The 27,878-nt window shown below is 52.0% G+C and overlaps 1 protein-coding gene across 1 annotated transcript; it reads right to left on the reverse strand.

Moving 5' to 3' along the window:
* Positions 1–1,997: 1,997 nt before the first annotated feature.
* FAM3D (FAM3 metabolism regulating signaling molecule D) lies at positions 1,998–27,878 on the reverse strand. The gene is made up of 10 exons (XM_052645969.1): positions 27,866–27,878; positions 25,356–25,463; positions 22,680–22,697; positions 19,345–19,468; positions 17,957–18,015; positions 12,481–12,531; positions 8,852–8,936; positions 7,959–8,085; positions 4,408–4,488; positions 1,998–2,051 (listed from the first exon to the last, which is right to left on the reverse strand). The coding sequence occupies exons 1-10, from the start codon at positions 27,876–27,878 to the stop codon at positions 1,998–2,000; spliced, it is 720 nt and encodes a 239-aa protein (XP_052501929.1).

Genomic DNA, 27,878 nt, shown 5'->3' on the forward strand with positions numbered 1-27,878 from the left:
GGAAGGGTAAAAGGGGATAGAAAACAGTCGTAGTTTTAGGGCAAGTTTTTCTGAAAGAGTCTGTTTCCTGTAGTGATGGAGATAGATTGGGATGCCAATCTTTATTCTGAGGCTCTTGGCTGTGTGACTTTGGACAAGTTACTTGACCTCTCTGAGCCTCATTTTTCTGTATGCATAAAAGGAATAACGAGGATCCCCACCCCAGGCGGCTAAGAGGATGAAATGAGGTAACTCATGTAAAGCTCTGTGCAGAGCCTATTTTCATGACAGCCAAGTCTCCATAGAAGTTAGGGATGTGCTGTTGTGACGTGCCTCATAATAGTGGTGGTAAGTCCACTGCCCATCGGCAAGTCCCAGGGGACCAGTTCATTAAGCACCATGCCTTTCCCAAAAACTGGGTGACCATACCAGCCTTCCCTTTCTGTCTTGGGCTGCCACCTACTGGTGATGACCAGAATTACAGCTACTGGAAAGCTCTCACTGTGACTTGGGGAACGCGGACTCCGCTCACAGCCCATCCTCACTACTGGAAGAGAGGAGAGGCATGCTAGTGGGAAGGATGAAGGGAAATACGAGCCCCAGAGTCTGAGGTCATGAGTACCTTGCAGGGGTTCCTGAAGGCTTGTCACCCCGATGATGAGAGAGTCAGTCCCCGAGTCTTGTCCCTTTTACTTCCCGAATACCCCTGAGATTGGTCCCTTTTCCCGATCCTGTCTCTGGCCAGGCCACCACCCACTCTCCCTGGATGACACAGCAGCTTCCTCACTGACCCTCTTGCCTCCACTCCCTTCTGCATACAACAACCAGGAGGAATGTCTTAAAAACTGCAAATCCGATCATGCCAAACTCAGCTTAAATCTCTCACTGTATCCCCACAGCTCCTGGGCAGAATCTGAGACCCTTCGCCTAGCCCACAAGGCCCCCTCACCCCGTCTGCTCAGCACTTGGCACCCACTCTGTGCCCCTTGCAGGCTTCCTTTATACGCTTGCCTCGCCTGGCGCGTGCGCTTTCCCCTCGTGGGCTGGTGAACTCCAGCACATTCCCAGGCTCGCCGTGAGTGCTGCCTCCTCCAGGATGCCCTCCCTGACCCTGCAGCCTTTCCCCAACATAGCCGTTATCAAGATGCATCGCGTCTTCATCTGCGACCCTCCTGGACTACGAGCAGGAACCGTGCCCTGTTTCCTTCAGCGAGGTGTCCCCAGTAAACACCCAGTTTCTGACACATAGAAGGTGAGTGAGGGAGCTCAGTGTTATAGACTCGACTCTCGATGGCTGGTGCTGTGGACTCTCTGTCCTGCCCCAATCTTGACCTGACCCGGGGTCCCTACCGTGACCACAATTCCCTGAAGATGATGTGGGGAGTCTGATGGGCGGTTGCTACTTTGTGATGCCAGCCCCAGCGAGGCCCAGCATGGCTTCGAGAAGTGGCGTTTAAGGAAAATTTGAGCAGACAGGGTGGTCTTGTCTCCTAGTCCAGGCCTGCGCTCAGCCCTACCCGGCTGTCCATGCCCACTGCCTCTCCTAGGGGGAGGAACCAAAGTCCCTCAGAAGCTGACTTTGGGATATGACTTCATGCCAGTGATTTTTGAAGGACTGGAGGACATAGTTAAGGGAGCACGGGGGCAGGATGGGGACCGGGAGGAAACTGAGCAAAGGGGCGTTTTCAGGCGGAGTCCCAGCTTCAACTGGAGCCCACAGGGAACTTGGGTGTGCGCATTACCCCTCATGGCGGTCCCGCCCCAATACCAGGAAGTCCTCAGCTATGGACCATCTTGGGCTCCTGTGAGCTCTGGCACTTCCTGGCCTCTCTTCTTTGTACTTGGGAGCAAAGAAGGTTTGCGTAGCCCCAGGGCAGTTCTCTAAAGCAGAGTGCAGACTGCCCAGACAGTCTGAGCGCAAGCTGGGAGAGGGGGTGGGTGGGTGGGGCACCAACCTTCTCGCTGGGCTGCCTTTCCAAGCTCCCCATCTCCAGGAGAGCCTTCCTCAATTCTCTGATTCATCCTGTTGACGTTTTCTCAATCTTCTTTGAAGTGCTGTGCAAACGCAGCTTCTAGAAAAGTACCACAACCAGGTGGTCCTTTTTAAAGAGTGGCCCCTGCCGAGAACACTGCCCTCTTCCTGGTTATAGACTCACTTTAGCAGTCTTATTCATCCTCATTTAATTTTATGAGATATTTTTGTTTGTCTTAAAAAAAAAAATCCCAAACACAGGAGTAGTGAGTGATTGCTAATAGTGCAAACTGCCTGCACCTTCATCCCCAGAAGGGCTGTCTGGCCAGATGTTTTCCCAAACATCGTACATATGTATGTTCTTCTTTGACTTCTGGTGATATGGCTACTTTATCATATTTACTGCCCACAAGCCCCTGAGAGACTGATGCCCTTTGCCCCCTTTTCTCAAAGGAAACTCTGGCCCAGAGGTGACATGACCTGCTCGTCCGGCTAGAGGGTGCCAGAGCGCACTCAGAGTGGGGCCCGGCCTTTCTGACCAGTCACCCTGCCTGCAGCGGCTAACCACCATTACAGTGAGTCAGCTCAGAGAGGCTGAGGGGCTTGGTCAGGGTCCAGGGCCTTCAGAAGCACCCCCCAACCCCAAGATTGACCCGTTGGTCCTGGGGGGGCAGGACGGAAGGGCACTTGGGGTGCAGTGGCAGCCCTCTGTCAGCATGTCAGGTGTGGGGAGAGGGCCTTCCACTTGGAACAAAAAGGGAGGATCAGGGCAAATTTGTCTGCTGCTGGTGCTGCCAGGGTGATATGCATGTGCAGGTGGTCGGGTGGGGCTGGCAAACTTCCCCCGAGAGTGAGCTGCCATGCCTGGGGAAGAGGCACGGGGCTGCGGCATCGGCAGGGTGGCCGGCCAGGCGCCTTCTGACTTCCTTAGCCTGCTCACTGCCGTCTTACCAGGATCTGATCACTGATCTTGACCCCATGCAACTGCAGCCCCCAACCTCGCCTGCCAAGGCCCCTGCTGAAGCTTCCCACACTCCGTCCTCCTCCAGCCCAGGCCCTCTCGTTCGGCCCTTCTGAAGCCCTGTCTGTCCCCAGAGCTCTGTAACTGTGAGCCCCACACCCGTGGAGTGCACAGGGCTCGGCTTCTGCTGTCCCACCGCTCGGGATGTCTGTGCCTGGGGCCTGGGCGCCCTCTCCATGAGCCTTGCGCTCTCCCTGGTACACACTCCAGGAGCCCAAGGGCCAGTGCTTTCTGCCCCCGTGCCTCCTCCCAGGCTTTGGTCGGCTCCTCCCCGGCCCTTCTCAGAGACCCCAAGCAGGGTCTCACCACCAGATCCCTTGGGCTTCACCACTTCAGTGGCCTCCCGTGGTTGGTATTGACATCTCTTGGCTAAGGACTCTCTGCAGAGTCCAGATGGCTGCTCTCCCCGGGCAGACTAGATGCGCCCAGGAATTTCGCAACACCAGCAGCCGACGGGCAGTACCCAGCTCCCTCACCTCTCCTGAGATCTCTGAGGTGTGTGTTTGACACCAATTCCTAGGGGTTCCCCTGAGATTAAGTTCCACTCACCCACAGCGGTAGCTGAGTCGACAATACACCTCTGCTAGGCTTCCTTCTCTTCCGTCTTACTTCCCTGCCCATTATGGGTGTTTTCCAGAATCACTTCCCAGATAAACAACCTGTACTCGAAATCCCCACACAGAGATAGCCAGGATGTCTTCCCCGAAGCCTTGCAGCCTGGCTGTTCCTTCCAGCCTTTCTCAGATCTCCCCGTGTGCCCCGCTTCACCAGCTCTGGATTTTCTGCAGCTCTCGTTCAAACAGCAGTGGAAGACCGTGTTCTCTGTGTCTGGCCCTCCAGCCCTCTCTGCTCCTGGGGTTCTTCCATCTCATGCTGGGAACCACACATGCTTTCATATCTAAATGAGATCCCTATAAAACCAACCTCCTTTCCAGCTGCCTAACCAGGGGCCTGTCACCATTGCTGACCTGTGGGAACACGGGGCTGATCAAACCCTGTCTAGTCCATTCCCACCCCGCTGGGAAGTGCTGCACAGCAAGGGGGTGGGAAATTTGGTTCGAAATCATCAAAGATAAAGTTTAATTGTGCTCAGGTGCAGGCAGTGTGTCCTGCCCTTCCCCCGGGAGCGACACTCAGCGGTCCCTCTAGGGAAAGCACACCTGTTCTCTCCACAGACAGCCGACTCCGGAAGACCCGCAGACGCTGGCCAACTCCGGAGAGGATGCGTCTACCCAGGAGGGTTTTGCTTCCAGCAGAGGAAGCCGGCAGAGCACTGGAGGGCCCTCAGCACTTTCCATGTCCCATGGCTGCTCCCACTTCTCTGCGTCTGTCAGCTCCTGCCCATCCGACTCGCGGTGATTCTGGCCTCCCATTCCTAGGTTGGGCAGGAGCAGCCTCGGGCCCCAGCTCAGGAAGGGCCACAGCCACCCTATACCTTCCGGGGCACACAGCCCTCCAGCTCCAGCAGCTCTGGCCAGCCGTCATATTTGTTTGTTTCTGGGTTGTTCTTTAAGAACTAGAGAGACAGAAGACAGAGAGAGACCGACTGTGTTAGGACCCGTGCCTGCGCGTGCCTTGTAAACCTAAATAGCTCCATTTCATCCTTACCACTGCCCCATGGGGGTGGGGGAACGTGGGATATTTCTAGCCCATTTCACAAACAGGTAAACTGAGGCTGGTGGAGGACAACTTGCCCAAGGTTTCAGAGTCTAGTCACTGCTTGTCATGCCCTGGAGGGTTGGGGGGGGGGGGGGTGGCACCAGCATTGGGGAAGTGGTGCTTGAAGAGCTTCAGCCCCGCTAGGACATCTCAAACGACAATAATAATTATTATAATAATAACAACTAACCCCTAACACAAACTTAGAGAAAATCTGAAAATCAAACAAGGCAAATTCCCGAATTAAGTAAAATATATTTATATAATAGAATATATATTCATGCATTGTGAATAGATTTTCTTTCATTTTTCTGCCTTTAATATTCCCATTATCAGTAAATCAATACTGAATAAAAAATAATACTAACCAAAATTAAAATAATAACCACAAGAATAAAAAGCAGCATCCTAGCTGCAAACTATTATATATAGGATAAACAACAAGGTTTTACTCTATAGCACAGGGAACTATATTCAGTATTTTGTAATAAACCATAATGGAAAAGCATATGAAAAAGGATTTATGTATATATGTATAACTTTGGTGAATCACTTTGATATACAGTGGAAACTAACACAACATTGTAAATCAACTATTCTTCAATAAAAAAAAAAGAAGCATTCTAGCCATTAATGAATGCCTGCTCTATGTCAGGCAGAAAGCACTTTACACAGTTAATCCTCACGGTAGCCTAAGAAGTGCCCACTGTTATCATCCCAGCTCACAGATGGGAAAACTGAGGCACAGAGGACCAAAGTCACTGCCTGTGGCTATCCAGCTGGCAAGTGGTGGAACCACTGTGTAATGTTAATTAATATTAAAAAGAAATGTGTAAAGAGCATACAATCAGTTAAGATTATGTTTAAAATGAACCTACTTATGGCATAGAGAGTTTTACTCAGTGCTCTGTGGGGGCCTAAATGGAAAGGAAATCCAAAAGAGAGAGGATATATGTACACATATAGCTGATTCACTTTGCTGTGCAGGGGAAAGTAACAACACTGTAAGGCGATTATACTCAATAAAAGCTCTTTTTAAAAAAAGAGACTGTTAAAAATGCTCAGGCTTTTATCAAGCGTGGTAGAAAAGCTTTTGTATACACATATACAAATAGTATGTATGAGCTATATATCTTAGAAAACTTAATGAATTTTTGCCTGACTAAAAAATTTATGATATTTTGACTCTATTTGCTTGACTTAGTATAAGTAGAATGCTAGATTTGTAATTAAAAAAATAGATATGCTACAAGCAACAGAGATTTACTATATAGCTCAGGGAACTATGGTCAGTATCTTATAATAACCTATAATGGAAAATAATCTGAAAAATAATATATGTGCATATGTATAACTGAATCAGCTTGCTTGCTGTGTACCGGGAACACTATACTTCAACAAATAGATATATTACGAAATTAAAAAATAAAAAACATAAAATGCTCAGGCTAATTTGTGGAAGAAAGATGTAAATGGTAAAACTCTCCCAGTGGGATAACTATGGCTAACTAACCTAGGAACTATGGCCAACTAACCTTCCTTTAGGAAGAAAAACCAAACTGTAGGTGCAGCTTCTCTAAAACCCAGCTTTCCAAGCGTGAGAACAAAGGACAGGATGCTTTTAATCAGTTTGGGGTCTTTGGTTCATATTTGGGTGTTGGGTTGCAGCCAGCTGATCATAGAAACCAGGGAAAAGGTGGTGCTGACTTTTCTCTACTTATGTGCTTCCCCTTTGCTGTATCTGGCCCAGTTTTGCTGGGTCTGGAAGCTGCGCTTTAAAGAGGAACAGTGCCTCGTCAAGCCTCTTCCTAGGGAGTCCTGCCTCGGCACCGCGCACAGGGGCACTCTGGAGCTCCTGCCCTCAGAGGGTGAAGCTACTTTAAACTGTTCCTTTTTTTAAAAAAAAGCAATTTCTGACTACCTGAATACGTTCTCTTGGAAAGACACACATACAAACCAGACCAACATTTTCCAAACAAGGCAAGACCCCGTGCCGCCCACTTTGGCTCAGCCCTTTCCCCGCCCACCTCCCGGGAGCTCTGCACTTGGCTGCTCAACTCCGCCCCTTCTCTGCCTCCCGCAGCCCCGCCCCCTCCAGGCCTCCTTCAGACGCGTGCCCCTTCCGCAGTGCTGTCTCTACACAGCCAGAGAGGCCATTCTGAAAGTATCGGGACAGGAAGGCTTTGGGGAGGCTGCAGACCTGGATGAGACATGCGTCCCTATCACAGAGCAAGCCGGTTAAAACGTCTCCAAGGTTCTGGATTCCCGTCTGTGAGATGTGATGCATGATCACTGTCTGTATGGCTAAATAAGACCCTGCAGGTCACTTGCTCAGCCGTGCCTGCACAGAGCAAGCACTTGCTGAATACATTCTTTCTTATTATCTGTCTGATCTGGTCACTCTCCCGCTTAAGCCTACCGTGGCTCCCCATTGCCTTCAGGCCAGCGTTTGCATTCCTCAGTGGTCCCATATGCCTGACCCTTAGCTTCCTGTCTTGGGTCCTGGCAAAGCTGAATGTTCTCAAAACCAGAAACTGGCCAGCTTCATGCTGGGAAGGCCTGGCCAGTTCTCCCAGGTTTTGGAATTGCTCTGAGCTGGGGATGCACAGATGACTGCATTGGAGGGGATAAGGCACAGCATTTCCTTGGGGTCCCCACCCCTCCACTGACTTCCCTTCCTCCGGTGAGTGTACCTCAAGCCCCACCACTGGGTGCCTCCAGGTGCCCTCTGCTTGGGTCGCCCCCGGGGCACTGGCTGTGGAGCTCAGATCATGGGTCCCTCCTGACACCTCCACATACTCATGTGGGGGGTCTCCTTGTGTCTCCTTCTTTGTGCAAGCTCACCCTCTCCACAGGGAACTTAGAAGGGAACCTGGGGCTCCCCTGGCCAGACCTGCTCCTTTACAGGTGGGGAGGAGGGTCTTGCAGCGGGGACCAGAAGCTAGGCATCCACTCTCGGCTCTGGACTCCCCCTGCCCCCGTCACATCACAGGAGCTTCATCTCCACATTCCTTTCCCTTTCCTCCACGCCTGAATTTCCTTTCATCTTTTCCCCCCTTTCCCTTCTCCTTTTTGGTACTTATCTACTTATCTATGTAGTTATACAGGACCCACCTCCTTGCACAATGGGCGAGGCTGCTTCCTACTGGAGAAGGAGCCAGTCGGGACACCCTGACCTCTGGGGTGAACAACAGCTGGGTGGCTCTCCTTGCACTGACCTGTGTTTTCTTCCCAAGCCACCCCAGCCATTGTCTCTCCATCCCTGGCATCGTCCCCTGCACCCCTCATCCCCCCTTCACTGGGACAAGGAGGCTGCCAGGAACTCACCTGCTCAAAGGGGCTTTTACTCTGGAGGTTTTGGGCCCCTAAGAAGACCCAGCTGTCCCGGAAGCCCAGCTGCTTGGCGTGGGTGCTGCCCAAGTTGGAGAAGAGCTTCCTGATTTCATCGTTCATCCTGCAGGGCACCAGAGAGGATGGTGAAAAGGGATGGGAGAAGGGAAGCATCTCCTGGGCTCCCCTCCACCCCACCTCCAGTGTGGGTGGCAATGAGGAGCTCTGAGTGGGGAGCAGCCAGGACACCCCTCCAAAAGTCACCCCGCAAGGCTGGAGAGGAGTTAAAATGGTCCCGCTTTTGCTTACAAATATAATGCAGGTTCACTTGGAAATATGGAACTTCACAAAGTAAAAATGACTTACAGTCCCACCTGCCCTTGACATAATCATTGTAAAATTTCATTATATCTCCTTCGTTTTTTTCCCTCATGCACTGTGGGATTATACCGACTCTTTTGTAACCTGATTTTTTTAAAATTAATGCTAAAGAGTGAACATTCTTCCAGATCCTTAAATATTTTCTACATCATAATTTCTGATGCAGTATTTTCTCTTTTATGTCTATATAATAATACATTCTACGTTGCCATACATCACGATTTCTGTCACCAATTGGCTATTACCAGACAGAGAGGGTGGCCATTTTTTTTTAACTAACGTATTTTAATTGGCTGTTTTTCCCCTGTTGTGACTACGACTGTCATGAATCCCCCAGAACATCTCTTTGTGTGCCTGTCTGGTTGGTTCCTTAGGAGAAGTTGCCAGAAGCTGGAGCCGCAGGATACTGGGAGAGGGCTTGCATATAGTAAGTGTTCGATTCACTTCTCCCCCTTGTCTGTGCGTCCCTGGCATCATCAGGGACGGTGCAGGTGGAGGTTCCCACTTACTTGGTCCCTGGGTCATCGTAAGAGGCCACCAGCACCAGCATGTCCCCGGAAATTTCTTTAAGGAATTTTGCCAGGAGGCTAGCATCTGGGGGAGAAACGAAAAACGAGGTGCTGGTCATTTAGGGGAAAGATGGCTGGCCATCCTCATCTTCTCCTTTGGCCCTAATGATCCTGGGGGGTCCGGGGGGCCGGACGCTGAGCTCCATCTGCAGAGAGTGAGGGCACCCTCGTTCAGCTGGCCTGGGGCCTCTGGCTACTGAGTGTTTCCCAAGAGATTCTGAGCTGCAGCTGGGGCAAGAGCTTTGGGGGTCTACCTCCCACCCAGGGTCTGAGCACAGTCCTCTCGAGGGCCCTGGGCTCTTTTCACACTGCCAGCTGCCCCCTTCTACACTGTTTCAGATGCCCCCAGCTTGTCTGTGCTGACTTAGAGGGTGTGCCCACTGGGCAACTCTGGTTACAGAGAGAACAGCTCTCCAGCTTAGGTCAAGCAGCAAGGCTCTCTTTGCATCTCCAAAGCACGCCTGCACTTGCGAGATCTCTGGAATGAACAGAGAGCAGGTCTGCGCACAGCACCTGGGGAGGCATCAGCGTGCAGCTTGCTTCAGTGACAGATAATTTTTTTTTGTTGTGCTCATGTTTATGGTCACCTTCCCTACATAAAAAATGATAATGGCTTTCAACTTAGGGCAGTGATATAATTTCCTTTTAAGATCTATTTATTTAGGTTAAAAAAAAAAAGAGAGAGACTCAGCTGATTTAAATGAACATACCGAGAGTGCAAATAGTACCCTGGGTACAGCATCACTTATGCAGAAGGCTTCTGAATGGTAGGCAAAGCCGGGGCTACAGCTGTCAAACGAGGATGATTAATAGCCCTGCTCAGAGCATTTTTGTAGAGATCAAAGGTGATGATGCCTCTGGGCTTACAGTACGTGCATTATAATAGAGTGGCAACTACTAGCAGGGTTGACTATGTGATCTTTCGGGTCCAGTGCAAAATGAAAATGTGGACCTTTTGTGCAAAGATTATTAATCATTTCAAGACAGTGAAGGCGGAGCATCGAATCAAGTTTCTTCTAAGCAAGAGGCCCTGTGTGACCGCCCTGCTCACAGGCTGCGTGCCCAGGAAGCTGCCCTGATTCTTGTCAATTCTGTGGGGCTCCCGTGAATTCAGAGGCAAAGTCAAGTCCCCCAAGCAAGCCCAGCCGCCAACTTGTCTGTAGCATGGAGGCCTCCAGTCAATGACCACAGCGGCCCTTCGACTCTTGAGACAGAAGTGGGAGCTCTGAAAGAAACACTCGTTTGTTTGAGCCGTCACCAGATATCAAAATCTGGCTCTTGTCTGGGAGGAAGAGCGGATGTTCGGAAGAACGAAGTGTGCCTTCTGATAACTATCTTCTCACTCCGAAAAGTCACCATCTCTCTCTTTTTTCTTTTGGTCTCCTGTGGGAAGGGGTGACTTGCTCTCAAAAGGCTTCTGTTTCTGGTTCCCCATCAGTTATGGTTCAGTTCAGTTCAGTTCAGTTCAGTCACTGAGTCGTGTCCGACTCTTTGTGACCCCATGGACTGCAGCACGCCAGGCCTCCCTGTCCATCACCAGCTCCCGGAGTTCACCCAAACCCATGTCCATCGACTCGGTGATGGCATCCAGCTATCTCATCCTCTGTTGTCCCCTTCTCCTCCTGCCCTCAATCCCTCCCAGCATCAGAGTCTTTTCCAGTGAGTCAGCTCTTCGCATGAGGTGGCTAAAGTATTGGAGTTTCAGCTTCAGCATCAGTCCTTCCAATAAAGACCCAGGACTGACCTCCTTTAGGATGGACTGGTTGGATCTCCTTGCAGTCCAAGGGACTCTCAAGAGTCTTCTCCAACAGCACAGTTCAAGAGCATCAATTCTTCGGCGCTCAGCTTTCTTCACAGTCCAACTCTCACATCCATACATGACTTATGGTTACATCCATGTTTATAATAAGGCACTACAAAAGTTGGTTTATCCTTTTATTTTTTTCCCTCTCCATTTTGACAGATGACTGTCTTGCTTCTGAATGACAGTGATGGAATGAGGGGGGTGGAGGAAGGTGAAGCCCCTCTGGGCCCCTCCCCCTGATTACTGCAGAGTATCATTTAATTCTCACATCCATCTCATGAAGTAGACTCTATGGCGACCCCTATTTTATAGATGACAAAACTGACGTTCAAGAGATGTCACCCGCCTCGGGTCTCACAGACTGAAATCTCTGAATCCAGACGCTGGACCTTTTCCATAACCTGGCCCCGGCCACCCTGACTATCTGCAAGATCCTGGACGGAGAACAAAGGAAGGCCCCTACCCTCAGTCTGCGGTCTGCCCCTCTCCTCTCACCCGCCCCCCACTCCATCCTGCTCCGGGAGGGGCCCTGCACGCTTGCGCTTGGACAACCCGCCCGGCCTGCCCACGCTCTATCACTGCCACTCTCCCCGCCAGCAGCAGTCACCGCTGGGCCGCCCTCAGTCTTAACGGGCATGTCTGCAGTGTGGGGGCACGCCTGGAGCAGGAGTGAATGGGCCCTGATGCGGGTTCCAGGGGGCACACCCTCTGGCCCTGCAGACCCTATCTGTGAGGTGGGACTTGGCTGGAAGAGGGCCACGGTGGGGAGCCCTGAGCCTACGGCATGGGTCCCCACTTCTGTCCCTAAGGATGCTGCCACTGGTCGCCTTCCAAACACGGTCTGCCATCACTTCTGGGTGTCAGAGTTCCACTTCCCACATTTCAGCCCCTGCTCTGTGTGCAAAGCCAAGAGGGCTTCCTGCTCTCTCCTGCTTGGTGGTGCCTCCCCACTTGGGCTCATGGACTTAGGTGGGTGCAGTGAGGCAGGTTCTCCCTGGAGATGGAGGTAGAGATGGGAGACTGAGGATAGAAGAAATCAGCTGGCTGAGAGCAGCAGGGCCCTGCGCTCTGTGAGGAGCTTCTGGGCTGGGCGGTCTAATGCTCAGCATGTTGATGCCCGAGCTGAGCTGGCCCTATGATTGCAGGGACAGGGAGGGACACTGAGTCAAGCTCAGTGCCGACAGGAGGCCAAGCTCAGTTCACCTGTCCTGGCAGAAGCCAGTCCTTGCAGGGCCCAGGCCTCTGTTGTCTGTAAGGAGCCACCCTGCGTGCCCACGCCCTGGTCTCCCACTGCCAGCACCAGCGTTTCTTGGGCTGAAGGTCTTCTCTGGCCTCCAGATCCTCCCTTGTGCCCTGAGGCAGGCCAGAAGCCTGAGAAGAGCCAAGGACCAGGGGTAGGAGCACGCCAGCTCCCTCGCCCCTCGGAGCATCCCTGAGGCACCAGCTCCCACAGTGGTCCCTGGCTGGATAACGCCCTGTACTGGCTGCACTTCGTTCCCCGGCTCACTCCTCCACTCCCTACTGCCGGTCCCTGAGAGTACCTCCTCACATCCTGGTCTTAGGATCTGCATCCAGGAGAGCCCAGTGAGACAGTAGCAAGGGGTTTCAAAGGCAGCGGGACGGCCCTCCACCCCCCTGCCCCTTCTGCCACTCTCTGGTTGTATCTCTGAAAATAGGAGCCAAGTTCCCTGGCACACGACTGGCCTCCATGCCACAGGCAGCAGCTCAGCCCACCCTCAACTTCGGGGCCAACAGAGGGGCCTACCTCCAGAGTACATGTCGAAAGATTTCTGCGTCAGCACCGCTCCCTTGTTTCCTAAGGGATAAGAGAGCAGAATTATTATTTGCTGTAACATGTCATTCTGCCTGTCATTGTGTGGAAAATGGCTACTTTTTGCGGGGGGATTCTTCACCAGCTGAGCCCCAAGGGAAGCCCAAGAATACTGGAGTGGGTAGCCCATCCCTTCTCCAGCAGATCTTCCTGACCCAGGAATTGAACCAGGGTCTCCTGCACTGCAGGCGGATTCTTTACCAACTGAGCTATCAGGGAAGCCCTAGGGCTAAATTAGGTGCCCTTGTAACCACTGGGCTGATCTGAGAGGTACGAGTACACAGTGGTGACGATCTCTGCAACTGAACTGAATCCAACCAATCTAGATTGATGTTCTGCCTTGCCACTTCCTAATGCAGGAATTAGCATTTGACCTGAATTTTTGCATCGGTACTATGGTATGTGGGAACTAAATGAGATGTATTTAAATTATGAGCATGCAATATAAATCTTACCTGCAAAATTGTAACTAAGAAAATACAGTCATCATTATTATTCTCACCTAAACTAGGAAGCCTGCAATGTGAATCCTCCGACTCTTGAAGGCAAAGGGATTTGCAGTGGGCTGACGTGTACTCAGTGTCCTGAGTGCAGTGACCCAGATTGCGTTTGTGGGCTTTGCAAACGGTCCAAATTCTACAGGAAATCAGGTGTTCCGGAGAAACATGCAATTCTTACCTTTGGCCACTAGATGGGGGTGTTGCAGAGGGGATGGCAGCTCTATCCTCGCTGTCACTGCCCTCTCTAATTCTGTTTGCGGATTTGATACGAGGGTGGCGACAGGGGCCTGGATAGTGGCAGCTCTTCTGCCGGGTAGGGGCAGGCTCTCACTGTAGCTCCTCCTGAATTCTTGGAGCCACTAGTGTCCCAGTCCCTCCTGGCACTTCACCTGGGGCTCTTGGAAGGGAGTCTGTGAAACTGCTTTTGTGATCCCATGCATTTATTAATTTTTCTGGACCTAGGGGAAGGAGGTGTAGTTTGGGTAGTTTCTCAAAGGAATCCCTGCTGTCTAAAAGGTTGAGAACCACTACCTTTAGCAATCCTTTTGTTCTGGCTCGAGGAGACCCCAGAGGCCCTGAGAATGTTGTGTCAGATTTTCCACAGCTGGCCGGCAGGGGGCGCTGCACACGTGCTTGGAGACATCTCTAGTCCAGGGGGCAGTTTTGCTGAGTGATTAAGACCTGGAGTCAGCCAGATCTGGGTTCAAATCTAGCTGATTCTGTTGGCTGTGTATCCTGTGTCTCTCTGAGCTCGTTTCTTACCTGCAGAATGGGGATGCTGAGCATAGCACTCCCTGTTAGCACTGAGAAGAAGGTCAGTGACATAGCTGGAACACATTACACAGTACGTGCTCCCTAAATGATAGCCCTTAGTGGAGAAGGAAATGGCAGCCCACTCCAGTATTCTTGCCTAGAGAATCCCATGGACAGAGGGGCCTGGCAGGCTACAGTCTGTGATGCTGCAAGAGTCAGACATGACCAAGCAACTAAGCACGCACAGTATTATCAGTGGTTATTTTCATCTTTGGGCTTTGTGAGGGATGGGGAGGGAGGCCCATCCCTCCCGAAACATGTCCCTGTTTCAGGCTTGGCCTGCGGCCAGCTGCCTGTTCACCACCTACTGGAGATGCAGGGTTAGTGAGACTGTTAGCCTCCCTGTGTCTCCCTGCTTCCAGCCTCCGTATTCCAAGCTGGAAGCAGGTTTCTGGGTGCAGGACTGGGCCCTCAGGACCTACTCAAAGCCTTTTCGAGACTCCCTAGTTCCCTCTGCTTCAGGTCCACACTTTTTGGTAGGACACTTAGCCCCTCATTCTCTGGCCCTGCCTTACCTGTCACCAGCCTGCTTCCGTGTTACAGCCAGACAGAGCCTGTGTGGACCCCCACGCCCCTCTCCTCCCTTCCGTGTACCCTGCACAGTGATGTCACTGCCTGGAAGGTGCCTCCCTCTTTTCTCCTGGTCACTCCCTACTTCCCATCAGGCCTCAGCTGACCATCACCTCCCTCTGGAAGCCTTCCCTGACTACCTCCGCTGCCAGCTCTATGTGCCATTCCCAGAGCTGTGTTTCCTTTTCTTCCACACGTGCTCACCACCTTCTGATAGTCTGTGAACCTCGTGGATGCCTACACATCAAGCCAAGTTCTGTCCTGGTTCACAGCTGACTTCCAGAACCCCATGCATGCAGGGCTTGGCCTGCAGTAGCTGCCATCACCCTGCTGATGAATGAGTGGAGGTGTGCACTCAGCTTGTGGCCTCACATTGTCCCCTGTGGTTTCACGTGTGTTGATTTAAGCTGGGATGGCCTTTAGGATGGGGTCATGTTTCACAGGAGCAGTGTGTCCTCCTGAGAAGCATATCCTTCCTGACAGAAGCAGAGGAGATTAAGAAGAGGTGCCAAGAATACGCAGAAGAACTATACAAAAAAGATCTTTATGACCCGGATAACCATGATGGTGTGATCACTCACCTAGAGCCAGACATCCTGGAATGTGAAGTCAAGTGGGCCTTAGGAAGCATCATTATGAACAAAGCTAGTGGAGGTGATGGAATTCCAGGTGAGCTATTTCAAATCCTGAAAGATGATGCTGTTGAAAGTGCTGCACTCAATATGCCAGCAAATTTGGAAAACTCAGCAGTGGCCACAGGAGTGGAAAAGGTCAGTTTCCATTCCAATCCCAAAGAAAGGAAATGCCAAAGAATGCTCAAACTACCACACAATTGCACTCATCTCACACAATAGTAAAGTAATGCTCAAAATTCTCCAAGCCAGGCTTCAGCAATACATGAACCGTGAACTTCCTGATGTGCAAGCCAGTTTTAGAAAAGGCAGAGGAACAAGAGATCAAATTTCCAACATCCGCTGCATCATGGAAAAAGCAAGAGAGTTCCAGAAAAACATCTATTTCTGCTTTATTGACTTTGCCGAAGGTTTTGACTGTGTGGGTCACAAGAAACGGTGGAAAATTCTTCAAGAGATGGGAATACCAGACCAGCTGACTTGCCTCTTGAGAAACCTATATGCAGGTCAGAAAGCAACAGTTAGAACTGGACATGGAACAACAGACTGGTTCCAAACAGGAAAAGGAGTCTGTCAAGGCTGTATATTGTCACCCTGCTTATTTAACTTCTGTGCAGAGTACATCATTAGAAAAGGTGGGCTGGAAGAAGCACAAGCTGGGATCAAGATTGCCGGGAGAAATATCAATGACCTCAGATATGCAAGATGACACCACCCTTATGGCAGAAAGTGAAGAGGAACTAAAAAACCTCCTGATGAAAGTGAAAGAGGAGAGTGAAAAATTTGGCTTAAATCTCACCATTCAGAAAACGAAGATCATGGCATCTGGTTCCATCACTTCATGGGAAATAGATGGGGAAACAGTGGAAATAGATGGGGAAACAGTGGAAATAGTGTCAGACTTTATTTTTTTGGGCTCCAAAATCACTGCAGATGGTGACTGCAGCCATGAAATTAAAAGACGCTTACTCCTTGGAAGAAAAGTTATGACCAACCTAGATAGCATATTCAAAAGCAGAGACAATATTTTGCCAATAAAGGTCCATCTAGTTAAGGCTATGGTTTTTCCAGCGGTCATGTATGGATGTGAGAGTTGGACTGTGAAGAGAGCTGAGCACTGAAGAATAGATGCTTTTAAACTGTGGTGTTGGGGAAGACTCTTGAGAGTTCCTTGGACTGCAAGGAGATCCAACCAGTCCATTCTGAAGGAGATCAGCCCTGGGATTTCTTTGGAAGCAATGATGCTGAGCTGAAACTCCAGTACTTTGGCCACCTCATGCGAAGAGTTGACTCATTGGAAAAGACTGATGCTTGGAGGGATTGGGGGCAGGAGGAGAAGGGGACGACAGAGGATGAGATGGCTGGATGGCATCACTGACTTGATGGACATGAGTCTGAGTGAACTCCAGGAGTTGGTGACGGACAGGGAGGCCTGGCATGCTGCGATTCATGGGGTCGCAAAGAGTTGGACACGACTGAGCGACTGAACTGACGGACTGACTGACACATGCTAGTAAAGTAATGCTCAAAATTCTCCAAGCCAGGCTTCAGCGATACGCGAACCTTGAACTTCCAGATGTTCAAGCTGGCTTTAGAAAAGGCAGAGGAATCAGAGATCAAATTGTGAACATCCGTTGGATCATTGAAAAAGCAAGAGAGTTCCAGAAAAACATCTATTTCTGCTTTATTGACTATGCCAAAGCCTTCGACTGTATGAATCACAACACACTGTGAAAAATTCTGAAAGAGATGGGAATACCAGACCACCTGACCTGCCTCCTGAGAAATCCAGTCAAGAAGCAACAGTTAGAACTGGACATGGAACAACAGACTGGTTCCAACTCGGGAAAGGAGTATGTCAAGGCTGTATATTGTCACCCTGCTTATTGAACTTATATGCAGAGTACATCATGAGAAATACTGGACTGGGTGAAGCACAAGCTGGAATCAAGATTGCTGGGAGAAATATCAATAACCTCAGATATGCAGATGACACCACCCTTATGGCAGAAAGTGAAGAATTGAAGAGCCTCTTGATGAAAGTGAAAGAGGAGAGTGAAAAAGTTGGCTTAAATCTCGACATTCAGAAAACTAAGATCAAGGCATCCAGTCCCATCACTTCATGGCAAATAGATGGGGAAACAGTGGAAACAGTGTCAGACTTTATTTCTTGGGCTCCAAAATCACTGCAGATGGTGACTGCAGCCATGAAATTAAAAGACACTTGCTCCTTGGAAGAGAAGTTATGACCAACCTAGACAGCATATTGAAAAGCAAAGACATTACTTTGCCAACAAAGATCTGTCTAGTCAAACCTATGGTTTTTCCAGTGGTCATGTATGGATGTGAGAGTTGGACTATAAAGAAAGCTGAGCACCGAAGAATTGATGCTTTTGAACTGTGGTGTTGGAGAAGACTCTTGAGAGTCCCTTGGACTGCAAGGAGATCCAACCAGTCCATCCTCAAGGAAATCAGTCCTGAATATTCATTGGAAGGACTGATGTTGAAGCTAAAACTCCAGTTCTTTGGCCACTTGATCCAAAGAGTTGACTCATTTGAAAAGACCATGATGCTGGGAAAGACTGAAGGCGGGAGGAGAAGGGGACGACAGAGGATGAGATGGTTGGATGGCATCACTGACTCAATGGACATGAGCTTGAGTAAACTCCGGGAATTGATGCTGGGCAGGGAGGCCTGGCGTGCTGCAGTCCTTGGGGTTGCAAAGAGTTGGACACGACTGAGCAACTGAACTGAACTGATTATCCTGAGACAGGTACACAGGCAGGGGCCTGGCTGCACCTGTGGGGTAGACCTGGTCTTTTAGACCTGTTCCCACAGGTGCAGCCAGGCTTAGGAGCATGCTGGAGGCTGTCTGGGAATGGGTCAGCTACTCACCATCCACCAGGACAATGTTCAGGCCTCTGCCCACGTTGTTTTTCACAGGACTCATGATCCTAAAGGAAAAGAGAGAAACAAAAGGCAACCGTTGGTCCTGAGTGTGGAATGAGCACTGTGTGTTCCAGACTCTGGAACTCTGAGAGGGCCCACAGCAGAGGTGTCAGAGGATACACAGCATCACGTGGGCCATCTGCTTTCTCCTGGAAATGAGCAGTGGGCTGGATTCTCTGAGAGTCTCTCACGGCATATTTGGACCAGAACAGTCTGCTCGGGGAAGAGGGAGGGTCCCTGCCTGGGGCTGGGAGGTGTTGGAGAAGCGGCCAGCCTGTCTCCCCAGCCCAGGAGGAAGGCAGAGTCCGGCCATGTCTGGGGTCCCCAAGGGGAGCCCAGCTGTGTTCCTGCCGCCCAGTATCCTGTCCTCTGGTGTCCTTGAAAACTGTCCTTCTCTGTCTCTAGCCAGGAGGTTCTCAGTACCGACCTCTCTCCCAGGCCTGGACAAGCGAGTATGCTGTGCCGCTGATCACAGTGATCAGGCCAGCATGGTCATGTGACCTAGGCCAGCCAATGAGCCCCAGTCCTGGGACTTTCACAGGGTTAATTCACAAGGGGAAGCTCTTCCCAGTGGGGTGCTAGACAGGGCTGTTACGTCAACCCAGCTGGTAGCCACCCTCCTTCACCATATAAAGAAGCCCATTTTCAGTAGAGAAAGCCGAATCCAGTGGCAGAGGCATGCGGAGCTGAAGGTGCTGTGAGAGGGAGCCTTGAGACTTGGTCTGAACCCCTGGATTCGGCTGTTTTTGATGGTCACTGTCTCTGGGCTTTTGGGCACACAAATCGGCAAGTCTGCTTGTTCTGCCCAAGCAATTTGGAGCTAGGTTCAGGTTCCAGATTCCTGTCTCTGGCTTCTTTTGTGGGGTGGACTTGCTGCCCTACCTAGAAAGCCTGGCACACAGTCTTTGTCCTGCACCTGGGCCCAAGCCCTGGCACCTCTGCCTCTGGGCTTGGATGCCTGGCCTTGATCTTGAACATGTGAGGCACGCCCCTCACAGGAAGCCCAGCAGCTTGGCTGGCAGACAGACCTGCGTTCACATCTGGCTCTACCAGTGGTTAGCTGAGTAACCCTGCATCTTAGTTTCCTCATCTTTACAAAGGGGAGAATTATCGCCCACCTCTAGGAGTGCTGGGGTGCAAGCGAGATGCTGCTGCAAGTCACCTAGGAAGCACTGGCAGATTCGCAAGCCATCAGGATTATTATTATGTCTGACTAACCCACCCAGAGTAAAAGGAAGTGTGTGGAAGGTGTGGGCTGGTCTCAGGGCTACCCTGAGGCCTCTGAACTTGCTGATGAATGAAGGCATGAAAGTAATGAAATGCCAGAAACTTACATTTGGTCCTCAAAGCACATGGTGGGGCCCACGACGTTGGCGGCCCCACTGACGATTTTAAACGCAAAGAAGTTGTCTGGGCACGATTTGCTGAGGCCACACTTGGTCTTCACCAACTGTGCAGCTGGGGAGGGAACGCAGCAGCTTTGGTGGTGGCAGGAGGCCCTGGAGGAGGAGGGGAGCTGGGGGTGGGCGTGGTGGGAGGGTAGGGGGTGAGGGTGGAGGGTGGCTAAGAGCCTCTTCCCAGAGACATCTTCCCTGACTACCTAAGTCTACAGACTTGCCCCTTTCTGGGCTCCCACAGAGTCGCCAACAACCCCATAAAGACACAGGATAACATGTGTCTGACCACCCAGAGTTCATTTCCGGGCTTCCCATTCCAGCCTCAGCCTGGACACAATGCCTGGCTGTCTCCACGCCCCTGGCAGCTGTGTGCGGAACAGTGAGTGGTGGGTTAGTGACCAGAGTCTCCAGAGTGATTAGGGGATTCTCCTGTGAACTTCCTCTTGAGCCACAGCAGCCTTTTGAGCTCTCAGAGGCCCCTGTGGACAAGTCCCTGGGGGCCCAGCATGGCGGTGGGTGCATGTCCCACTAACCAGGGTTCCTTGAGCAAGTCCTCAACCTCCTTGCACATCCAGTCCCTCAGCTGGGAAACGGGCTAATCATGGTGCCTCCCCACTGGGTCGTGTGTGGGCTTAATGAGTGCAGGTTAGTGTTCAGAGCTTATTGGCTGTTCCTGTCACTCACTTTCCGTGCACCTACTATGTCTGGGACTCACAGGGACTAGGCAGGTGGTTCTGGGACCTCCCGCTGGGCTTTGCATGGTCTCTGGAGCCCACTGAGGACTCAACAGGTGAGGCCTCTGGTTTCTGTGGCTGCTATGACGCCCTATATCCTCTCCATGTGGCCCTCCCCAGGCAGACCCTGTGGAAGGCAGGAGAGGCAGACGGGCCCTCAAACAGCCGCCGAGGTGGCACGCGCGCTGTCAGCCTTGCAGTTTCCAACTTGTATTAATGCGTGTTTTTTTTTTTTTTTTTTTTAACACCACCTACCAGTTTGGAAGTTGCCCTTAGGAGGACTGAGTAAACGGGGAGTTACAGCGCTTTCACCTGCAGAGGGACAGCTGTGGCCGGGCGGCCTCGCTCTCTTCCAGCCCCCGGGCCAGGCGTCCAGCTGAGCCACGCCAGGGGCACTTGGAGCAGACCCGCAGGCTTCCTAAAGATGCGGCGCATGCCAGGGCCTTGCTGTGTGCTAGGCACTGCGGTGAGCACTTTTTCTTTACTGTCTTGTTAAATCTTCCCCATAACTCCCGTGGCTGGCACACAGTAGGCACTCAATAAGTCCTCACTGAATGATCACCTAGAGCATCTGGGTGAGTAGGGTCTCCATGCCCTTGCCAGCCTAGAGGGGGGCTTCGTGGGAATCAGAAACAAGCACCCCTCTGCCAAGAGGGGGACACGGCCCCTAGTGCCAAGCTCAGCAAGCCCCTGGTGCCTCTGAGTAGGTGAAGGCGCCCTTTTCTAGGAGTGAATGCCACCCGCACCAGGGCTCCCCTGGTGGAGTGGGTGGCCCTGATGATCTGAGTGGAATGCCCACCCTAGGCTCTCACCCCTCCACCCTGAGTTCCCGCACATCCGCCTGATGGGTGTAACCAGAGCTCCAACCGGGACACCATCACCAGAGAGTGAGGGCCGGGAGTGGAGATGTCTCCGAGGAAGTGTCCAGAGAGAGGGCCTGGCATGTGAACCGGATGTCCCTGCCCAGCCCTCTGGACAGAACCCACCCCAAAAGTGCTGGTGGAGGGTGAGGCTGGGAGGGGTCCTCTTCTCCTATGAGTCTTGGGGCCCCACCTCCGCCACCTGCCCCCACACAGGGAGCCCAATTTACTTTAGAGTCCAGAGGGTCTCATCTTGCTGGACGGGCTGTTTCAGGCCTTGGGGACCACCCTGGAGTTGGCCCGGGGCCTGATCACCTGCGCTGAGTCTGACAAACCCGATGTCAACAGGCCAGCTTAGCAGGCTTTTCTCAAATTGATTTTCTGACCATCCAGGCTTCACGGTCAAGCTACTGGACGTGGGAGAGGAGGCCCAGGGGTCTCAGCCACTGAAGGGCAGGTGATTTGCTGTGTGGGTTTGGGTTCCGGGGGCTTCCTAAGCTGTTCCACCCCTCTGGGAAGCCCAGCGCTATTGCTCGGGGCATGCAGCTGGAGGGGTTGGTCTGGGGGAACCTGGGCCAGTTTCAGGAATCTGCTGTGTGACTTGCCATAAATCTCTCCCTTTCACTTTGCCAACTATAAAATGAGGGGATTGGTTTAGATCAGGAATAGAGAGGGGGACCCAGAGGTGCTGTCTCTTGTTAAGGTGTGTTGAGAGGGTGGGCTCCAGACTACAAGGGGAGGTTGACTCCCACTCTGCCCCTGAGAGCTATGTTGCCTTGGCCAGGAGATTTCACCTCTCTGAGCCTCAGTTTCCTCATCTATAAAATGGGGGTATGTACAGCACCTGCCTAGGGTTGTGGTGAGGATTGCAGAAGGTGCCCAGAAAGTTCGGAATACAGTGCTGGCACAGTGGACACTTAGTCCCTATCATCATCACCATAAATGTCCCCTCCCCCTATCTTCTCTGCACCTCTGGAGCTGGGTCATTGTGAAACGCTGTTCCGACACCCAGCATTCCTGGCCCCCCACTGTTCTCTCGATTCCCATACTCGAGTACCTGACTCTGCAAGCAAGTTCTCTCCTGGAGTCCCAGCACTCCTGCCCCTAGGCTTTTATACAGAATGGTACCTCCTGTGCAAGGAAGAGCTAAAAAGCCACCTCCTCCTTGAGGCCTTCCCAGACCCCATCCCACTGGAAGTGGGCGGCCCTCCTGGAGCCCTGGGCACTTGCTCCACCTCTCTCAGCACACATGGTTCTTCTACCCAAAGAGACAATCAGCACCCCTTTCTGATTGCCGCTGGGGCCCTTGTGGTGCCCAGCATGGCCCTGAAGCAGGAGCCATAAGCCAATTCTGGGGTCACTGCAATGAGGATAATAAGCACAGCCTGTATCCTTGGTGCTCCCAGCCACGTAGGGGATGAGAGAGCGGAGGCAGGGTGGCTGCAGTCCATACTGCAGGCTGGGGGCACCAGGGAAGGGAGAGAGTTGAAGCCTGCCTAAGAGTCTGAATGGCTGAGAAGAGGCCACAGGGCTTGGGGGCTTCACAAGGCACCATCAGACCAAGAAGTAAAAGCTGGGCGGGCTCTGGGAAACCAGGTTTCTTTCAAAGCTTCAGGGCTGGGAGTAGACACCCTGGAACGCCTCACTCTAAGAGCATCAGGGCTGAGTTGACACTCACAGTTCTTGTGGGCTGAACCTGTTGGAGAGAAGACAGAATCTGGTGAGCAAGTGTTTTGAGCTCGCCCGCATAATGGAGGTGGGTCCTGGGTGGGGGTGGGGGGAAGAAGGGAAATCAGAGTGGTGCTGGCCTGGCCAAGCACAGTCCCCCTCCCGTGGCAAGGGGGTGAAATGAGCTGAAAGTCCCATTTTATCTGGGAGTCCTTCTGCACTTGCTGCTGCCACCTCTTCACACACACGCACGCACACACACACACACACACACACACACACACACACACACACACACAACTCTGTCACGGCTGAAAAGAAGCAAGCCTCTGTGGTGAGGCCCACTGGACTTGGAGCCTGATGGTGTGTGACCAACTGCATGGAGTTTCCTCCTCTGGGGCTGAGCCTCTGTGCCTGCACAGCGGCTGTGGGGAAGGTCCAGTGAGAGGAGCCCTGAGGGCCTGGCTGGGAGCCGGGAGCCCTGGCTTCCAGGAGGGGCAGGACTGTGCCGCTGCCACTGCTGAGCTGCCTTGCACGTCGCTTCCTGACTCCTGCAGCCCCGCCTGTCTGCATTGGGCTGCGCATCTCAGCTACACTGTGTGCCAGTTATTCTTGCGCAGGGCACAGAGATTGACTCTGGGGCCTTTGTGGGAGACCCTAGAGCCAGCCACACCTGAAATCTGACACCTTGGGCTTCCCAATGACCCACGAAATGACATTCCAATTCGTTTAAACCACTTACAGTGGGGTTCATCATTCTCATCTGAAAGAACCCTGCCCAGTTTATCAGCCAAATCAGGAAATCTTTAATTGCCCAATTTCTGTGCCACAGACCCCTTTGGTGATCTGGAAAAGCCTATGAACTCCCCTACAAATAAATTTATTCCCACTTTTTTTGAGACACTCAGTGCTTCTTACTCTACCAGGCAGCAAGTTATTGAATGTGTAAAATAAAATGGATTGGATTAAAAAGGAAACCAACCATACACCAAGGTAATAACAAAACCAGTAGGAAATGTGGTGCTACAGTAAGACATGTGCTTCCATATTAATGCATTAAGTCACTGTATGTGTTTTGCAAGACTCCAGTCATGTTAATATACTTCCATTTTTCTATATGCTATAATGAATTGTGTTTGTATCCCCCCTTCAAACCCTGAGCTGGGGCCACATTCTGGGGTGCTCCTCATTCCAGGGTCTTGGGGGCCTAACACCGAGCAGTTGCGTGTTGAGCCTTGGGGAGATGTGTTGATTCGTCACACCCCGGGTGGCTCAGTTCTGAGAGGGAGACTACCTTGGGGGCTCCCTTCAAACACTCCCCTCCTACCCCAAGCTGGGGCTGTCTTCTCCATAGCTCACTCCTGCTCTGAGCTGCCTGCACTGATCTGCACTGATCTCCTCCAAGGCCAGAAGCACGGCCAAGTCAGTCTGTGGTCTGTGAAAGTGGTGCCCGGGGCCCACGGGCCTGGTGGCCACCACGTATCTGTGTCTATATGAACTGTTCTGAGCGGGTGTGGGGTGTGCCGGACAAGGAGCAGATGGGGTAAGGGCCTGATGAGATTCCACTGTGGGGAGCTGGTGGTAAAGGCAGGGTGCCTGTCCTCTCACTGCTGTGAAAGCGTGAGCTGGCTAGGGCCACTAGAGGTTACTACATTTGACTGTGTCAATGGAGGTGGTTCTTGGTTTTTAAGGAGGACAAATCCTGAGGTATAAATTTCCCTCCCTTTCTCTCCTTCCTCTGAAAGGATTTAGATCTGGGAGACCTGGGTTCCCAGTCCTATTCTGATATCTAGAAGGGACATTTCAGGAAGTTTCTTAATCTCTCGGAGCTTCTCTTTTTCTCCGACCACACATAAAATGACAACATGAGGTCATGTTTAAGTCCACGCCACAAATATACTGTGAATCATTCCATGGGGCATTCATGCAGGTCAAATGAGACCACGCATGTAAAGCTGCTAGCAACCATCACCCGTCCATCATTCATCCATCCATCCTTCCATCCATCCATGTTTCTTTCACTTATCAACTGTTTACTGAGCATCTGATCTGAGGTGTTAGAGAGATAGATATACCCAAGACAAAATTCTGGCCTTCAGGAAGCTCACATTGCATGAGCTGGAGATAGGTAATGATGAAGTAAACGAATAAATAAACAGCACAATGATGATCTGAAGGGGACAGGCTGACATGAAAGACTACAAGAGGAGGAGCAGGTGCAGGTCGAGCTGGGGTGGTCAGGAAGGTTTCTTTGAGGAGGAAACATTTGAGCAGAGGCCCGAGGCTGAGAGGACCCGCCACAGGGAGGTCTGAGCAAAGAGGAACAGCAAGTGCGGGTGGAAGGCGCTCAGGGCCCAGGCAGTTTTCTCCCCCGCTCTGTCCCTCCCTTCTTTTCTTCTTCCCTCTGTCCTTCCTTCTTGGGTCATATTTCCAAAATGGTCCTTGATGCAGGCGCATCAAGGTGATGCGCGGTGACCACGGCCTTGGAACACTTCTCTGTTCTCCATTGGTTCTCAGCCCTCCTGACACTGGACTGGGGTGCAGTTTCCTCTTCCCTGACCCTGAATGTGTGGGGTCCCAAGGGCAGCCCTTTGCCACGTCTGGCCACCTCCTGGGTGACCCCAGGGCTGGACTAGACCCTTGGCCCCTGGCCCCAGCTCTTGCCCCAGTAGTGAGCCCCACTCACCTATCCAGCGGGGCAGGCGAAGGGTTTTTATGTTGAAGTTGATATATTCACGGATGAAGAGCCACGTGGTAACCACGGCAAAAATTAGGGCCAGGAAGCGAAGTAGACCTGCAGAGCAAGGAGATGCTGCTCTGAGATCACAGCACTAGACCGCATGGCAAGGCCTCATGGCAAGACTACACGCGCGTCCTCCCAAATCCCCTCAGTGAGACCTCTTCCCAAGATCCCACGTTGGAGGGAGGGTCACAGGGATTAACATATTCATAGTCTATCTTTTTCCTGGATGCAAATTTGCTGGGGAATTTTGTGAGCACAGAACTCCACAGGGGTTAATCAGAAGAAAAAAGAAAGCTAGGAGCCTTGGAAATGAACTTCACCAACTTCATATCTGAATGCACAGATGAGAGGAAGAGTTAATCCTGTGTGTCAATCATGGTTGAACCTCATTTTATCTGAACGTCATGTGAAAATGGAGCAACTGCCCTACGCTGTAGGTCCAGAGCCTGCCCACACCATGGACCAGTCCCTGGCCTGCATGGCAAGACCAGTGTGAATCCACGTGATGACCCAATGGGGGATCATGCTGCAAAATTACCTCGTGACCCTCCCCAAGGTGGGGCTGCTGGGAGGGAGGCTTAGACACACACTTCCTGGGCTCCTCTTAGCCTTCTGGAGAGGGGTGAGGTCTCAGGCGGTGAGATCTGGGAATTAGCACCCTGAGGGGAGGCCTGAGGCAAGAGAGTAGGAGGCAGGAAGGCTCGGGGTGGCCACCCACTACCGTGTGGCCTTGGGCAGGGGCTCAGCACCTCTGAGCTGAAGCCTCTCAGTCACAGAGTGGACAGAGTAACATGCCTGCTGCTGAGCCCATGGCTGGTGGGGAAGGATGCGGTAGTTGTCACGACTAGGCGGCCTCTAGGGTGGCTTGGGGGGGTGGGGTTGGTCCCTTGTGTTTTCCATCAACTCCCCCCAAAAGCCATCACAAACCACACACAGCGCTCTGCAGGAGCGCACACCCGCCTGGCAGACATGGCCTCTCGGCCTCACAGCTAGGCTGCTCCCTGTCTTCTCTCCCACACACGTGAGCCGGGCCCCCGGAGCTCCCTGTCTGCTCCCTCTCCTCGTGACTCTGCCAGGCCTGCAGCAGGCCGCACCACACCTCCCACCTCAAGGACCCTGGAGACCCCCCATTGTACCTTGAGAGTCAACTCCAACCTTCAGGCAAGTTCCCTCTCTCCGTGCCTGACCTCGCTCTCTGTCTGCGGCCACAGCGCTCTGAAGGTGCTGGGTCTCGTCTGACCTCCGTCTGCACCACCCTTGCTCCTCAGCCCTGAATTCAGCTGTGGCTTCGTGCTGGTCTCAAGCTACTTGGGGCGAGGGAGAAGGCCCTCCGGATCCCATGGGGTGGGGCTCAGGTCTGTGGGGTCCCTCATCTTCTAGGGCCTCAGCTCGCATCATTTGGCCCTCCTTTTATGTCGGGTGCTAGGCGAGCGGCATTGACACACGTTATCTCAGTCCCCTCTGTGTTGTAGGCTACCGGTTATCCCCGCTGTCAGATGAGGAAACTGCAGATGAGGTCACTGGCTAGTAAGTGACAGGAGGTGGGACCTGAACCTGGATAAGTAAGGTGCCTATAATACCCGTGTTCTTCAGGGACCTACATTCAATATCCTTTAATAAACCAGAATGGAAATGAATATGGAAAATAATGTGTGTATATATGTATATAACTGAATCACTATGCTGTACTGCAGAAATTAACACAACATTGTAAATCAACTGTACTTTAACAGCGCTTCCCTGGTGGCTCAGATGGCAAAGAATCTGCCGGCAATACAGGAGACTGGGGTTCAATCCTTGGATTGGGAAGATCCCCTGGAGAAGGGAATAGCAACCCATTCCAGTATTCTTGCCTGGAAAATCCCAAGGACAGAGGAACCTGGCAGGCTATAGTCCATGGGGTTGCAAAGAGGTAGACACAACTGGGTGACTAACACACACTTCAATAAAAATAAATAAAAGTTGTACTCTGAACTTCCTCACTGGTGTTTGGAAATACAAACGAATGGTGTCAGTTTCCTGTTTGGTGCCTCAGTTCCCCTATCTCTGTCTACACAGAGGGTACAGTCTGAGGGTGGAAGCTTGGAGCAAAGGCCTCTCCTGGTGCCCAGCCCTGTGGTTTCAGGACTCTAGAATAGCCCTCTACAAATGTTTTGTCTGTAATTTCCAGCCAGCGTGAAGTGTTTCCCAGAGCGGGTGAGTCTCCATGTTCCCAGCCAGGTGGGCCAGTTTCTGCAACCCTTAGCCTCGAGGCAGGAAGTCCCCTCTTTACACTCTTCCAGGCCCTCCCTGGATTGGTTTTTCCCTGGCATTCTGGCCAGACCAGCTGAGAACAGATGAAGCCAAGTGGGCTGTGAGTCCAGGCTGGGCAGACACTGCTGACAGAAAAGCGATTCCCAAACCTGATTCAGACCTCAACCTTGAACCCTGGAGTCCTCAGAGCCTGGCCTTACCTGACAGTCTCAT

Source organism: Budorcas taxicolor, chromosome 1, assembly GCF_023091745.1.
Source record: "Budorcas taxicolor isolate Tak-1 chromosome 1, Takin1.1, whole genome shotgun sequence".
In the NCBI taxonomy this organism is placed as follows: Eukaryota; Metazoa; Chordata; class Mammalia; order Artiodactyla; family Bovidae; genus Budorcas; species Budorcas taxicolor.

Bases quoted from the DNA above. Each gene is read 5' to 3' on its own strand.
- FAM3D (XM_052645969.1), bottom strand. The intron at 8,937-12,480 runs GTAGGCCCCTCT...TTTCTCCCCCAG, and splicing joins TTTCGACATGTACTCTGGAG to ATGCTAGCCTCCTGGCAAAA. The intron at 2,052-4,407 runs GTATAGGGTGGC...GTACTTTTCTAG, and splicing joins AGGGCTGTGTGCCCCGGAAG to AAGCTGCGTTTGCACAGCAC.